Source organism: Oryx dammah, unplaced genomic scaffold (genome assembly GCF_014754425.2).
Source record: "Oryx dammah isolate SB20612 unplaced genomic scaffold, SCBI_Odam_1.1 HiC_scaffold_26, whole genome shotgun sequence".
NCBI lineage: Eukaryota > Metazoa > Chordata > Mammalia > Artiodactyla > Bovidae > Oryx > Oryx dammah.
Genome location: NW_024070210.1, coordinates 79,249,997 through 79,265,876, shown reverse-complemented (window position 1 = coordinate 79,265,876; position 15,880 = coordinate 79,249,997). Strand labels below are relative to the sequence as shown.

Sequence of the window (15,880 nt, the reverse complement as noted above, 5' to 3'; positions counted from 1 at the left end):
GTTCTTTATTTTGACATAAAAAAATAAATCCTTCAGCCTATAAAGAATGTTACTTGTTTTCATATTGTTGTAAAGCAAACTTATAAGATAGGAACATCTGCTACCAGTTCAAAAGATGCCACATGTACTTTAGGAAAAAAGTCACTGCTATTTGGATTCAAACAAACATCAGGGTGAAGGGAACAAACATCTCTGTCTCCTGATTTTTCCATAATTTTACTAAATCATCAAGAGGAAAGCTAGTAGTGGGGATGTTACAAAATTATGCCAGAATTTGGTAATGATAGTGAACCGGCCACGCAAATCCAGCTAGGTCATGACCTTGTACAAATGCTCTACTTGATACCCTACAAGCCGGGCTGGTAATGGATTTGAGTTATAATGTATAGATTCCTTTCAGTTACAGTTGCAAAGGAAGTCTTTAAATTCTTGAAGTAAGCTAGGAAGCAGGCTGCTGATCTGGATTTGCTCAGATGGAAACACTTCCAGCAGGAGTCCAGTTGACAGGCTGTTGGAATCACCAGGCCTGTACTTGTCAGGTAGTTTCTGTCAGCTGATCAGGACACCATCTCCAGGTCTTTGAGTGATACATTTCAAGTTCTCACAGTAAAGCTGTGGCCATGGCTGCATTAGCCCTGCCTATCTTCTTTTTTCTTTCTTTGATTTTTAATATCATTCTTTACCAGCTGTAGCAGCCACTGCTTGGTAAAACTTTGCCACAAAGTCTGGCTCACTGACCTCCAGCTGCCTGACAAATTCATTGCGTTCCTGCTCAGCCCAACCTCGAAACCACTGATCCCAAAGACGTAACTGGCACTCAAAGATACAAGGTGGTCGGTTTGCTCCAGACACACTAAGCTGCTCAAGACTTTCCAGCAATGGCTGTAATTTTCCTGGTACTGCCTTAGCTACCAGGTCCTGAAGGAAACGTTCACGCTGAGGACCTGACCAGCTGGCAAACCAGTGAAGAATACACTTCATCTCCTGGGAAGTGATGTAAGACATTGGGGGAGGAGAAGAGTTAGAAATACTGTCTGGTACTGGGGGTAAGGGAGAAGGGATGGAAAGCGGCATTGAAGAGGAAGACGATCCCAGTGGCATCCTGAAACATAAAAGCACTGTTATGTACTCTCTGGGTAGAGCAACGAAAACAAAGCTTCCCAACAACATGGAAACTTACCACACTCAACCAGTGTCTATTACTTTTCACCAATTTGGTTTACAGAAAAACAACAGGGTCCTTTGTTTATTATCCAACTACCTTACAGAAACCACCCAAGAATAACTTCATTTCATATCTGCCAACTTTCCTCTTTTTCAAACCCATTACCCCCCCCAACCACTGCCTCCCTCCATTATTCCTACAAAGAACCTAAAAATAACCAAAGCATCCCTTGTTCATTCTGTCCCACCTAATTCTATGTTCTAGGTTGAGTAAAGAAAAAATCAATGATTAATACTGGTTCAATATATCCTCCCTAAAATGAAAAAAAAGGTATACATTTTAAAATTTACCAAGCAGCTGGTCAGGACCTAGATATTAATCCTTTCTGAGCTATCAACAGTAGGTTAAAAAAAAAAGAGAGAGAAAAATCTCATACAGTGAAAGAGCCTTCTCTGCAATGTGCATGTAGCCTCTGAAATAAGAACTTTATAACTGTATTATTTTCTTATTATTTCCTGTAAAGCATCAGGAAAAATTGAAGAGCAGAGTTAGTGAGGGTGCCTTGTCCAAAATGGATAACAGAGTAAGAAAAACAGGGAAAGCAGCCAATTGTTTTTTAAGGACTGAGAAAACGGTCTAGTTGGTTTGCTGGCTTAGGGACCTAACAAGTGTTATACTGCTGTGATAATTCATGTATGAACACTTTTCCTTCGTGTTTAATAGAATACCTGTTGATGACCGGCCTTAGCATCACTAATGCAACTGGGAGGTCAACCAGCTTGAATAGTTCTCAAATCCCACAGTTTGAATCTCAATGAAAACAAACTACTTGTTTACGACATATTTTACTGTGTTTCTTCTGTTCTAAGCTGGAGCGTTTCTACTGACAAAGGAACCCAGAAGCAAATACCATCAGTTCACTACCAAAACAGCTCAAGGAGGTTGCTTTTTCACAGTGGCCCTACAAGAAGCAATTCTTCCTAAAGGAATATTATTCTCTTATTCAGAGAAAGGGAGAACTTTTCCCGAGTCTTGCGACATAGCTTCGATGGCAAGTTCAAGTTCAATGATCAAGAACTGGTTCGTAGGCCAGGTCCAAAGACACAATGCTGCCACCTTCCACTTTGGAGGCCACGGAATCTGGCATTCCGAGGTCCCAAAGAGCAACACAGCCCTAGATGGGAGTGGCGGAGATTCGGAAGATGGGAGGCGGTAGCTGTATCCGTAGAAGAGTTGGAGGCTTGCCACACTAAGGGTAGCACGCAAACACTGAGTCTGGCCCGGCCCGAGAAGGGAGATACTTCTACCCCGCTTACCTCCCCTTTTCTCTCACAGGGCACCCGGAGACCGCCACAACAGGGTTTAGACTCCAACTATCGCGGCCGCTTCCATGTTTCCTGAAAACCCTAAGGAGGGCCAACCCGGCAGCCCACGCACTTCCGGTCCCGGACCCGCCCCAAACACCCAAGCTCCACAGCGCCTCAGCCTTAGGGCCGGAGATAGCCGAATAATTCCGATTATGGCTAGGCCAGAGTCGACAGCTTCCGAACGGATTCGATTCAAAACCTCGGTAAGACGAAGAGAACCGAGCTCTGAAAGCAGGATGCGGGAGGGGGGGAGAGGCTGGGAGGCTGGAAAGAACCAATTGGTGCCGATGTGCAGACGGAAACACCCGAGCACTTCCGGAGGAACCCGGGGAGTTCTGAGTGGTAATCGAGGGGTTGACTATGGCAGTGGGCGGGGCCAACTCTGTACGTTCGAAGGGCGTTGGCGGAAATTACCGAAGATGCCCGAAGCCGTCGGGACGGACCCGAGTACCTCACGCAAGATGGCGGAGCTGGAGGAGGTGACTCTGGACGGGAAGCCTCTTCAGGCGCTGCGGGTGACCGACCTGAAGGCCGCACTGGAGCAGCGAGGCCTAGCCAAGAGCGGGCAGAAGAGTGCCCTGGTCAAGCGGCTCAAAGGGGTGAGGAGACGGCGTTGCCGGGGTGTCGGAGGGAAGCGGACCCGGTAGAGCCGAGTCTCTGCCGCGGCGCAGGCGCAGTGTCCGGGCTCGGCGCGAGCGAGCTCAGGCCGCCAGCGCGAGCCTCCGGATCCGCGCGCACGGTGGTTGGCGAGGCTCGCGCTGGAGTAGAAATAGCGCCGGTTCCCGCCTTAACGGTAGCGGCGCGAGCCCAAAATGGGAGGGTGCGCGCTACTCTCCTGGAGTGTCTTAAGCTCCTTCCTCGTTCCCCCACCCCCTCCTTGTTTGTGTCTGTGGTTTCGGCGCATGCGCTGCAGAAGGAGTTAAATCCCACTACAACCACCGGCGTTGCTGGCCTGAGGGGGGCGAGTTGGGCTGGGTTGGAGTTAGGGGTATAGTTGGCCGGAGGGGTTGATGGGGTTGGTTATCGGTATCCGAATGAATAGAATTGGGGTAGGGCAAAAATGTCTGCTTGACTAGGTTAGGAGGTGAGATGAAGAGAAGCCTTGATTTGAAGGGACTTGGTTAGGCAGAAGTGTATATTTTATAGGGCATCCAGAAGCAATTTGGGTGGATAAGAGTTTGGTGAATATTGATGAGAGAGGTGAGGTGGGCTGGTATGTATTGGGGATTTTGAATCTGCTTAAGTAGATTAGGGTGGGATTGCCAAGAGGTAGACGGATGAAGTGGTGTGTTTATTTGGTGTAAATGGAGGGAAGGTGAGGATCTCTTGATTTTGATTTGGGTTAGTTAGGATACGTGACCAGTAGTACGGTTTTGGGGGCTTCCCTGGTGGCTCAGAGGTTAAAGCGTCTGCCTCCAATGCGGGAGACCCGGGGTTCGATCCCTGGGTCGGGAACATCCCCTGGAGAAGGAAATGGTAACCCACTCCAGTATTCTTGCCTGGAGAATCCCATAGACAGAGGAGCCTGGTAGGCTAAAGTCCACAGGGTCGAAAAGAGTCGGACACGACTGAGCGACTTCACTCACTCACTCACTCACTCACTCAGTACGGTTTTGGGCTGGGTTGGCTCAAAGGCTAAGTTGGCAGACCGTTGCTTATACTGAAGCTGACAATTTCGTGTGTGTGTGTTTATAAATTTGGTAAATCTAGTTGCCACTCTTTTGGAAACAATACAAGTTCATTTGAGTAGATCTAATCCTGGGTAACTGATCAAATAATTCACTGAGGACAAAATAATGGTTTCATGTGTTTGAACCTGGTTTGAGTATTTGAAGTGAAGGGCCAGATTTAGAAGGAACACTAGTCAGAAGTGCAGAAGACAGTAGCGATTGTAGTACTGTCAGATTTTATTGCATAGCCAGATTTCCTCAATATGCCTGCATTTTACATCTGTACGTTTGGTAGCAGTAACCATGGCTACCTTTAAGGGTCTTCTGAAGATGAATGAGAACAGTATTAGTAAAGGGCATTTAGGTCCTTGGAAAAGTACAGTTTAAGTGTGTATGGTTAGTCATTGCATTTGATGAAGAGATTGGGGGAGGGGTATTTTTTGCTTTTGTTTTTCCTGGTTTCTGACTTTTGCCCTTCTCTATACCAGGCTCTAATGCTAGAAAATTTACAAAAACACTCAACCCCGCATGCTGCATTCCAGCCAAATTCCCAGGTAAGAAAGAAGGTTCATTACCGGGGTGGACTCTGAATGCACAGAGACAGGGAAGGACATGTATGTTTGGCGCTTGGTTTCTCACCAGTATTTTCCTAAGTTCCTTGGGTTGAAAATGTTTTCCTACTGGGACAATTGAATTCTAATAGAGAAGTCAAGAATCAGAAGAGCTCTAAGTCAATTTTTGATTCTTGAAATGGTGTGTGCAGAAAGATGTGGTTCCAGTTGATTAAGTGGAGTGCAAGGGTCTGAAGTCATTTATTTGACATTGATTTGAGAGAAGTAGTTGATGTCCTTGTAGATATGAAGTAGGCAATCACCACGGCAGTATAGGAAAATACCTCCTGATCCAAGAAGAATTCTTGTGTTGACATAAATTTTCCAAGAAATCAGTCCTTTGGGGATCATCCACCATTATCAGTGTTAATATTAACTATGGAGTCATTCCTAAGCATTGTTACTTGCAGCAAGAAACTTAACCTTCGGAGACTTTGATTTCCTCAGTTTTCCTGTATCCGAGATGAGAAAAGGTTGAACTAGATCGATAGTTTTATAACTGCTGAGATTTTGTGGAGATGCTTTTGGAGGCTTCCTATAGGAAATTTCTTTCCAAGTGAGCAGCAGTTCACATTTCCCCACTAAGCTAGAATAGCATTGAGTTTCTGCATAAGATTTCTTTGAAAGAAACCATTCCCAGTTTTTTTTTTTAATGTTAGACTATGTAGTCTCTTAAGATTCTTTTCAGCTTTACCATTTCCTCATTATAGTGTGCCACGCACTTAAAGGAAAAATCCAGGTCTTTGTTAGTGTAACGGTGTGCAGCTTCAGTACTAGATGAAATCCCAAGATACTGTGGAAAAACAAGAGAGCTTTCCTACTCCCTTGTTATTAGGGTATTAAGCTGAAAGTATCATAATCTAACTAGCTTACAGAGGTTTAGTTAAGTATTTTAGCAAACGTAAGAAACTGCATGTTAATCAGTTTACCATTCTATTCCTTTTGCCCATTACATTTTTGTCTTTGAAGTGTGCTTTTATTTACATAGGATTTTTGCAACAAATACTTACATTCTCTAATACTTGCAACCCACACTTGATTAGTGTCCAATGACTATCAAGAGACTTATCTCTATTTTAGATGAAAATAAACTTTTACCATCCTTAGGAAAGAAGACTAATGACATAAAAAGCATTCAGGTATTTTTCCTTTTCTGGAGTTATACTAGGACTTGCTAAGCAAGAAGGTTCTTGAGAGGAGGACTTGTGAAGAAAAAGCTGAAGGGCTAAAGAGTGACGTGGGAGTCTTGGATTTTAAATATTGTCACCAAAGATTTCTTCTCACCCAAAGAAGATGGAGTTAGAACTCTGTCTATATGCTGAATGGACACCGCTTTTCTTTTTTTTTTTTTTTGACACCGCTTTTCTTAGTCTCTTGCTTTCCGGCTTTTTAAGTCTGATATTGAATTTTGGAGATGTTTAACTGTTTCCTGAATAAGTGGAGATTGATCTTTCGTGTCAACTAAAGATGAATTAGTATGAACTAGTGTTTTTTTCCCTTCAGTTTTTTATATTATTAAAAGGAAAAATTAGATATATGGTTTAGATTGTCTAAAAATTCAGTTTAAAAGACATAGTTTTATAGGAATTTATTTCTTTTTAAATTATTTGTGCATCACTGGTTGGTTGGGAACTGAATATTTAAAATAAAAGATTATGTGTGCAGTTCCTCTTTTTGCCATCTTTTGTGAATCATAGGGCTATATATTTTGGTCCTCAGCTTAGGAGTAGCTTAGAAAAGGGCCCTCCAGTATTATCTTTCTTGGGTCCAGATATAATCCTTTGCTTCATGGAATTTTCTTCCTAGCCTTTTCCTGGTTTGCTTTTCTAGACTATCTTTTTCCATTTCTTCTGTGCAGATTGGCGAGGAAATGAGCCAGAACAGTTTTATAAAGCAGTATCTGGAAAAGCAGCAGGAGCTGCTTAGGCAGCGTTTGGAACGTGAAGCTCGAGAAGCTGCAGAACTTGAAGGTAAGTCCAGAGTGTTGCTTCTCATATAGAGTCTTTCCTTCTTACTCCTGTCACCCAGTAGATGGGCCTATTTCACTATGCAGTTTCAGGAATATAAGTCAGGATGAAACTGCCACTTGCTTGCTTTGGTAGTTTATGGATCCAAGTGAGTTACTCTTTACGTTGTGTCAGGGAAGAAGACACTTAATTTGACTTAATCTTGTTAGAAGAGGATTCCTGCCAACAGGAAGAGTTATACGTAAATTAAGCTATCCTTTGACAGACTAGAAAAACCAGGGAGTTTTTCTCTTATGTACAGTGCTCTCTTTAGTATATACTCTGTATCCATGACTTTGCCTGACCTCCTTCACTCCTCTACATATTCCCACATGCTGAGCCCTACACTCCCTCCCTGCCCCGACCCAATCTGTACTTTGCAGAAGCTTCAGCTGAGTCGGAGGATGAGATGATCCATCCCGAGGGAGTGGCTTCCCTGCTGCCTCCTGACTTTCAGAGCAGCCTGGAGAGACCAGAGCTGGAGCTCAGCAGACATTCACCCAGTACGTATCTCCCTCCCCACTGCGCTGTTTTAACAATCTTGTGTAGTTGGTGGGGGGAGGTAGGTAGACCTCCTTTCATGCTAAGCTTCCATTAAAGTCTCAGGGCAGTTTTGTGACAGTGTTATTTGACATCTGTTTTTCATGGAAATTATGTCCTTTTTGAATTCTGCTTTCACCTCAATGTTGTGTTAACCTCTTAGAGTATTTTATAAGGCAGTCTGATTTTTCTTCTCACCTGTATACCTCTCTAACTTCCTCTACTGTACCTCTGAATTTAGCAGGAGTCACAAGTCGTTTTCATCTTTTCACCAGTTGTATATATTCTGTTTCCCACATCCAGTCATACTCCCAAATGGACATCTGCAGTTTATTAATTCATTCAGCAAGTTTTTACTGAGTGTCTATTATATGCTAGGCATGTGCTAGGCACAGAAATACAGTAAAAAGACAAGTCTCTGCTATAATGAAGCATACAGTCTCGTGAGCAGATGGACATTAAACAAATTATTACATAATTAGAGTCATGCTGTGTGCTGAGAGGCAATGCAGAGTATTATATGAGCATATTACAAGGAATTCAAACCTGATGTGTGGAATTGGTTCAGGCAGGGTTAATTTTTTCACATTTTAGAAAGCATTTAGCACCCACTTTTGTATAGTATCTCAAACAAAAATCTGTAAATTCAGCCTTTGTCTTCCAGAAACTACCTAAGTATACCTTTAGGAGAACGTGTATATAAGACATGTGGATAGTAGGTAGATAAAGGAAGCCAGATGTGTAAACTAACAAGTATTTTGAATAATTATTAATGTTAGTGGTCATGGGGACAGTGATCATTCCATATTTTTAATGTTTTTAGAATGCATGTTAGTTGTCAGTGTTCCTTCTCAAATAAAAATCAGCCAAAAAATTATGTATTGAGTTCTGCTGTATACATGTCTCCATGCTGGAGTATGGGATGGGGGGTCAGCACCTTGTACAGTCTGTTAGGGAGAGAGAAGACAATCACACATAAAGGTAACAATAGAAGATGGTATGTGTTAAGTAACATACGAGGAGTACAGACACACGTACTGTCAGAATTCGAAAGACGAAAAATTCACTGAGGACCAGAAAGATGATAGAGAGCTTTATTAAGGAGGTGTAGTATTTGAGCTGACCCTTAGAAATAGGTAGGATTTGAGTTGGCACAGAAAAGAAGGTATTTTTAGGAAGGAACAGAGGCACAGGGATAGGAATGAAGGTGATATTTAATTTTAAAGGTAATGGAGGAACCATTGAAACTTGTTGATGGGAAAATGATCTGATAAACTCTTTTGAAAAAGAGAGAACCACTCTCTGGCCTAAGTGTAATCTGAAGTGAAAATGAGGAATGTCCTGAAATAGATGTAGGTTTAAAAAGTAAATAAAGATTTAGAGTGAAGAAGGTGGTTAGTTTATTCAGTGCTTTGAGTCATCAGAAGGACTATGCCTGTGGCTATAATTGATGAGGGGAACGAGGGGGTAGGTGAAAGGAAAGAGGTGAAAAATTCGAAATGAATGTAGTAAGTTGTAGAGTGGTTTGGTGATTTAGTTGCTAAGTCTTGTTTGCCTCTTGTGATCCCATGGACTGGTAGTCCGCCAAGCTCCTCCGTCTATGGGATTTTCCAGGCAGGAATACTGGAGTGGGTTAAAATTGTAGGGTACAACTAACAGTTGCTCTGTGTCTTCCTCAGTGTACCCTGTCCATAAACCTTTCTACCTCTCATGTTGGCTAGAATATGAACCTCATTATAGATGGGGCATAAAATGTGGTCAGAGTCCTGAGTAGAGTGGTAGCTTTGGAGTTCTAGCAATGCTTGGCTGGATCAGTAGTGATCCCTGGAATTTACCCAAAAGTTAGGTTTGTTTCAGGTATACAATGTCACTCTGCCATAGGCCAGTAAACTATTAGGATTCCAGTTTATTTGTTAGCTTTGGATGTTTGGGGTTCTTGTTTCGTAACATTTTGATTTTAAGGTTCCTGGTAACATACGTTGTTAATCAACAGTGGCACCTGAGGATTTTTTTTTTTTTTTGGATATTGTTTTTTAAGAATATGTATTCCTGGTCCCTGCCCCAAGAATCTCAAGGAGTGTAAGTCCTGAGACCTTAAACGTTTTTTAAAAGTCTGGTAGTTCTGTTGATGAACTCAGTTTATGAATGACTGCCGGAGTCCAACTCCAGCAGGCAGGGATTCAACCTGAAGAGATGAATGGTGTCGGCGTTGAGACAGCCTCTCAATTTTCTGTGGACTGCCTGTTTATTCCAAGTTTAAGATTCTCTTTTATACTTTTACAAAAGCATTAGGCCAGAGGTTTGACATTTTCAGTTCCCCCTCTCCCAGATTTATTATCTCCATAAATCATTGTTGCTCTTCAGAGTTCCTGCTTCAGTGATTCTCTGGGAATCAGCCTTATCATCTGTTGTCTACCTTCTCTTATGTGTCCTGTAGTTAACTTGTGATTACATTGTAAGTCATGCTACATTCCTCAGTTTACTACTTACCTTCCTAAGTCCTGTTTGCCCCCACATCCTGAGCTCACTATCTCTTAAAAAGGCTTCTAGCTATAGTGTCTCTAAAAATTCCTAACTTCTATAAGCTATAATAAAATATGCTAACTTTACAACATTCCTTAAATCTTTAACCTCTAACTGTTTTAATTATTTCTAAGCCCTACATTCAGTAAACTCCTTTGCCATAAACATTTTCCTTGCAAATAGGCTTCAGATATCAATCCCTCCCATGGCCTCAAGCTGCGGCTTATGTGCTCATCCTGGAACACTTTTTTGTAAAAGTCCTTGAACAAATGTCAATGATTAACTTTATGAATTATTTTCAGAGCAATGCTGCAGAAGGCTTGATGCCTTCTCATGGTCCTCTCAAGAACAATAAGCACCTTAATATTCCTTTTTAGTCAACTCAGCCGAGGAGAGGAAAAGACAAGGCAGAATTACAAGGCCTAACTCCTTCATCCCGGGAACCGTGCCTGTGGAATGAGGAGAGGGGTCTGGGGACCGTGCCTCCATTTTGTCAGTAATGCCTAACGTGGCTCCCGACATCTCCCCCTTTTTTATTTTTTAGAGCATAGGTATGAAACTCAGTAGATAGAGCAGAGACATTTCGGCTGACTATTCTGAAAAGGCACGGGGCCATTACACAAATCAGAACAGGCATAAGCACATGGCCGCATTAATCATTATTGTAGAAAAGGATCCATGGGAAAGATACCCCTCCAGATTTTCAAAGAGGGAATTAGAAAGCCATTGAAAGGAAAAGTCAGACTCCGCCTGCTTCATATTCTGAATATCCTGGTGTAACTTAGAAATGTCAGTACTAAAATCTGAATGATTTCAGATGCATAAAATATGATTTCTAATGCGTTCCTAAGAGAGCATGGACTCATTCACTTGTAGAGGGGTAACGCACATCCATTTAAAGTCAGCATGGCACCTTAAAGACAGTTTAATTTTTAAATTTGTAATTTCTTGCCCTATAAGCAGGACTGTTTCTTCTAAAGCATTGACCTTATTTTCTATTTTCTTATCTATAATTTCCTGCATAGTAAGAGCTACGGAGACATTTTTGGACAGCTGATCGACAAACGAGGCCGTATGCACTTCTTTTGACAGGGCAACAGCAGAAACCGTAACTGATGCAATTATGGTAATCAAGGCAGTTATTCCCACAACCAGAGCTGCAATGAATCTCTTAGGTCAAGAAATTAAGCCATTAACTTCATATAAAACTTTCCATTCATAATCATCAAACCATTGTCCCTCTAATTTTACAGGAACCATCAAATATGGTGGTTGCTTTACAATCATCACAGCCTTATAATTATTATAATCATTCCCATCAACACAATTTGATATAAAACAATTCACACATATAACATTGTAAACAGTTTTTCCTTCAGAAACTTCCAAATCACTCTGATTTCTGGCCCACAAAAAGGCATAGGGAGAATGTACACAGGCCCGTACAATATATCTTTGTTCATTTAAAGGTCTATGTAAAATCACAGGTGCCATGGCAGCCAATGCTTTCCATAACTCAGGCTGCATGGGACCCGTTCCATCAAAGCTCACTAAAGGAGGAACCCATCCATTGGCATGCCACCTAGTAATTACTAAAGGCATAGGGAGAAATGAATTATTCCATGTGGACCTATAAGGCTCTACATAAATCAAGCCCCATCGTTGGTTCGAAAGATAGGGGCACTCCCAGTTGGTCAGAAAATGCCTGGTGGCAGCAATGGGAATATTATGGCGTACATGCATTCTTTCCAAAGAGGAAAGCCAGAAATTCTGCTTATGGTTTCCCAGGCCTGTAGTCCTTGTTCATCAGAGTCCAAAGTGGGGAGTGCACAGCTCGGATAGTCCTTTAAATGAGGGGCTGCCTTTTTTAAGGCTTCAAATAGTCTTTCTTGCACCCCCGGCATCAGCAGCTATAAAGACCAAAAATCTCTCTTGCCATCACTTCTCGGAGAATCAATGAGCATGCCTTTCAAAGAAGTGCTAACGCATCCATTCAAAACTGGAGCTGCTACTTGTAGAGAGGAAGGTATGGCAAAGCAAATAAGTGGATAAATGGACACGCCTGAAAAATTGAAGGGAGTGCTGATGCTGTTTTAACATTATTAGGATAGATGGAAGCCCCACCCAAAAGAGTATCATTAACAAAAACAGGAATGGGCTCATTCATCCAATCAACAGGCTGGAAAGAAGGTGGATTAGGCAAATAGGCTCAATGAACTTTTTCTGCTGGAGGGCCTGACAAGCCAACACAGCAAGCATAGCCACAAACATTATCATAGGAGTGGCCTTATATCTCCCCCTTTCTATTAATTCTTCCGCCCACTGAGCAAGATGTTTTAGCTGGCCCTACGTTGGTACCGTGCTGGAAGTGGTTGTTTAAGTACGATGACGGCGATGAGGTGGGGCAGAATACTGTTGAACTCGATCAACATGTCTCTCCTGAAGCGCCAGGTGCCTGAAGCGATGTACTAGCAGTGAAGCCTCAGGTGAAGGGTCACTCTCCCTTTGGCGTTTCCTTGGCTCCCTCAGGTTTGGACTCGACGAGCTTCTGGTCTCCCCATCTTTCCTTGGTCCCGGACTCCAGGACTTCAGAGATTTTAGTAACCTCAGGGATCCAAACAGGAGAAGTAGAATCCTGTGGAAACACACAAGCATACCCTCTCCCACAAGTTAACAGTATATCTGGCCCTTTCCACTCTCCTGTAAGGAGGTCTTTTCACTTAACCAGAGGTCGAGTTGTAGCCCCTTCAGGAGTCCAGTGTCTCGTCATTGCAGTCTGTCCCTGTGTGTCCACATTTAAATGATTAGTTACAAACAAAGCATGGTGTAAAACATGATGTGGAGAGGAATATTTAAATTTTCTCTGTCTTAATTTAGCTGTCTGACTTTTTAAAGTCTGGTGTGCCCTCTCCACTATGGCTTGGCCTTGGGAATTATAAGGTATTCCTGTTGAATGTACTATGGAAAATTGTTGACAACATCTCTTAAAAGAAGCAGAAGTATAAGCTGGGGCATTATCTGTTTTTATCTGTTCAGGGAGTCCTATTTGGGAAAAGCACTGAAACAAGTGCTGAATTACATCTCTTGTTGCTTCACCTGATCTAGCAGAGGCTGTAATAACATGAGAAAAGGTATCTACGGTAACAAGCACAAAGGACAGGTTTCCAAAGGCCGGGATATGAGTTACATCCATTTGCCAGAGAGCATTAGGCCTAAGACCTTGGGGATTTACTCCTAATGGTGGAGATGGATTAAATGTTGGACAATTTGGACATAACTATTTGTCTAGCTGCTTCCCTAGGGATATGAAATTCATACCTTAAACCAGCTGCATTTTGATGATGAATTTTGTGAGAATTTTTGGCCTTGTCAATCTTTTCATGTAAGTTTAAAGCAATTACTTTAGTTAATGCATCTGCCAAAGCATTTCCCTCATGCAAAGGGCCGGGCAAGCCGGAATGGGCTCTAATATGTCCCACAAAATATTTTTTATCTCTATGTTTAATCTCCTTCAGTAAAATCAGATAACAAGGAGAAGATGGTAGTTTTATTTTCCAGAATATTAGCAGTCTCAATATGAGGAAACAACCCTACAATATATCGGGAGTCAGTCAAAAGATTGAAGATACGGTCTCTCAAATGTTGAAAAGCCCAAATAACCGCCTTTAACTCAGCTCTCTGGGCTGATGTCTCTTCAGTTACCTGAAAATGGGATTTTCCATCAGTAATTGTGACTGCTTTACCATTAGCGGAACCATCTGTGAAAACTAAAATTGCCCCTTCCAAAGGTTGAATAGAAAATTTCTTCGGAAAAATTACTGGATGTGTTTTCAAAAAATGCAACAGGGGGCTTGAGGGTAAATGAAACAAAATTTGACCCCCGAAATCTATCAGGGAAACTTGCCAATCATCACTATTTTGTAAAAGAAATTGTAATTGATCTTTATTGAATGGAATCACTATACTTGTTACTTCTCTTCCAAAAGGTTTCACACTTCTTTTTTTACCTTTTATAATTAATTGTGTCACCAAGCTGGGATAAGATAAAACTGTTTTTCTTGGGGTCACTGGTAGGTGGAGCCAGTGGGCCTTCTTTCCACAAGCATCCTGTAGGTGTATGCTCTGTGGTGAGAATAATTAAATCCCATCCTCTGGTAATATTAATCCTAATTAACTGATCATTTAAAGCTTCATCCACTTTAACAAGAGCCTCTGCCTCACTAGTCAACTTTCTCTTAGAACTGCGATTAGGATCACTTTTTAAGCAATCAAAGGCTTTCAGTCTGCAGTAGTCAGTTTTAAATGTGGGCATATCCAATTAATATCCCCTAATAATTTCTGGAAATCATTTAAAGTTAGTAAGCATCTCTCAGCTGCAAAGGGGCATGACTCACGGTATGGGTATTTAATACCCTCCCTAAATAAGAAAAAGGAGGATTTACTTGTATCTTATTTGGAGCTATCTTTAAACTCTAGCTATTCAAGGCCTCAATCAATTCAGATAAAATTTGTTGTAACAAGGTTCTGTCCTTATGAGCTGCCAAAATATCATCCATATATCAAATACAGATCTTCATACTTTCCTCTAACATTTTGCACCACTTGGTCTACAAATTTCTGACACAACATGGGGCTGTTTTTCATTCCCTGAGGCAAAACCTTCCATTGAAACCTTCTATAGGGCTGTTTAAAATTAGCTGAAGGGAGACTGAAGGCAAACTGCTTACCATGTTGGACAGCTAGGGGAGTGGTAAAGAAACAATCCTGTAGATCTTTAACTATCACATTATACTGAAAAGGCACAGCCACTGGGGAAGGGAGGCCCGGCTGGAGGGCCCCCATGTCTTCCATAGTTGTATTTATAGCTCTCAAATCTTGTAACAGTCTCCATTTTCCTGATTTTAATAACGAAAATAGGAGTATTCCAGGGGCTATTAGAAGGCTGTATATGGCCAGCTGTCAATTGTTCCATAACTAAATCCTCAGCTGCCTGTAACTTTTCAGCTGTTGAAGGCCATTGCTCCACCCATACCAGATCATCATATTTCCAGGTAATAGGGTCGGCAGTAAGGCAACAGCCTCTAGGATAAATTTGAATATCCCGGACCTTCTCTATTCTTGTTAGGAACCACCTCTAATGGTGAAACAATTTTCTGCTGATCTTTACCAAGCCCCTTATCAGGATTATACTTCATTTGCAGCATTTGATTTGTAACCTTTTCATCTGGGCTATAAACATCCCATCTGAGATAATATATCTCTCCCCCATAAGGAAAAAGGTAGTGAAGGAACCACATATGGACATAAAGTGCCTTGTGCCCCCTTCTCATCTGACCATGTCAAAATTTGTGAGCTCTTAGCAACCTAGGGCACTGATCCTATTCCTACCAGGCTGGCAACTGGTCAAGCGTGTTGGCCAGGACGAGGGCCAGTCTTTTCCAGCAATGTAAGAGACGTCTGCTCCAGTATCTAACAGCCTTGACATTGTATTCCCTTGAATTAAAAGATCTTTTAAAGGCCTCGGTTCAGTTCAGTTCAGTCGCTCAGTCATGTCCAACTCTTTGTGACCCGATGAGTTGCAGCATGCCAGGCCTCCCTGTCCATCACCAACTCCCGGAGTTCACTCAGACTCATGTCCACCGAGTCAGTGATGCCATCCAGCCATCTCATCCTCTGTCGTCCCCTTCTCCTGCCCCAAATCCCTCCCAGCATCAGAGTCTCTTCCAATGAGTCAACTCTTTGCATGAGGTGGCCAAAGTACTGGAGTTTCAGCTTTAGCATCATTCCTTCCAAAGAAATCCCAGGGCTGATCTCCTTCAGAATGGACTGGTTGGATCTCCTTGCAGTCCAAGAGACTCTCAAAGAGTCTTCTCCACCACCACAGTTCAAAAGCATCAATTCTTTGGCGCTCAGCCTTCTTCACAGTCCAACTCTCACATCCATACATGACCACAGGAAAAACCATAGCCATGACTAGACGGACCTTAGTTGGTAAAGT

At 42.2% G+C, this 15,880-nt stretch overlaps 2 protein-coding genes across 3 annotated transcripts in view; one reads left to right on the top strand and one right to left on the bottom strand.

Annotated features, from left to right (window-relative positions):
• Window position 1: 1 nt before the first annotated feature.
• On the bottom strand, window positions 2–2,784 carry CUNH14orf119 (chromosome unknown C14orf119 homolog). Of its 2 annotated transcripts, none has more exons than XM_040227244.1 (2): window positions 2,482–2,784; window positions 2–1,102 (listed from the first exon to the last, which is right to left on the bottom strand). In XM_040227244.1, exon 2 carries the CDS (start codon window positions 1,099–1,101, stop codon window positions 673–675), a length of 429 nt encoding a protein of 142 aa, XP_040083178.1. In that variant the 5' UTR covers window position 1,102; window positions 2,482–2,784; the 3' UTR covers window positions 2–672. The 2 variants fall into 2 exon arrangements, with proteins under 2 accessions (XP_040083178.1, XP_040083177.1); XM_040227243.1 differs by lacking the exon at window positions 2,482–2,784 and adding an exon at window positions 1,894–2,468.
• A 20-nt stretch (window positions 2,785–2,804) lies between these two features.
• ACIN1 (apoptotic chromatin condensation inducer 1) overlaps window positions 2,805–15,880 on the top strand; it is a 39,279-nt gene continuing 26,203 nt past the window's right edge. Inside the window, 4 exon segments of the mRNA XM_040227238.1 lie at window positions 2,805–3,131; window positions 4,691–4,756; window positions 6,672–6,783; window positions 7,203–7,322. Coding sequence (XP_040083172.1) covers window positions 2,820–3,131; window positions 4,691–4,756; window positions 6,672–6,783; window positions 7,203–7,322 — 610 coding nt within the window. The 5' untranslated portion in view covers window positions 2,805–2,819.

What these genes read in the sequence shown, in the direction of transcription:
- CUNH14orf119 (XM_040227243.1), bottom strand. Translation starts at nt 1,916, where the DNA reads ATGCTAAGGCCGGTCATCAACAG. An exon ending in CTAAGGCCGGTCATCAACAG is followed by an intron (nt 1,103 to 1,893) that starts GTATTCTATTAA and finishes TTTATGTTTCAG; the next exon opens with GATGCCACTGGGATCGTCTT.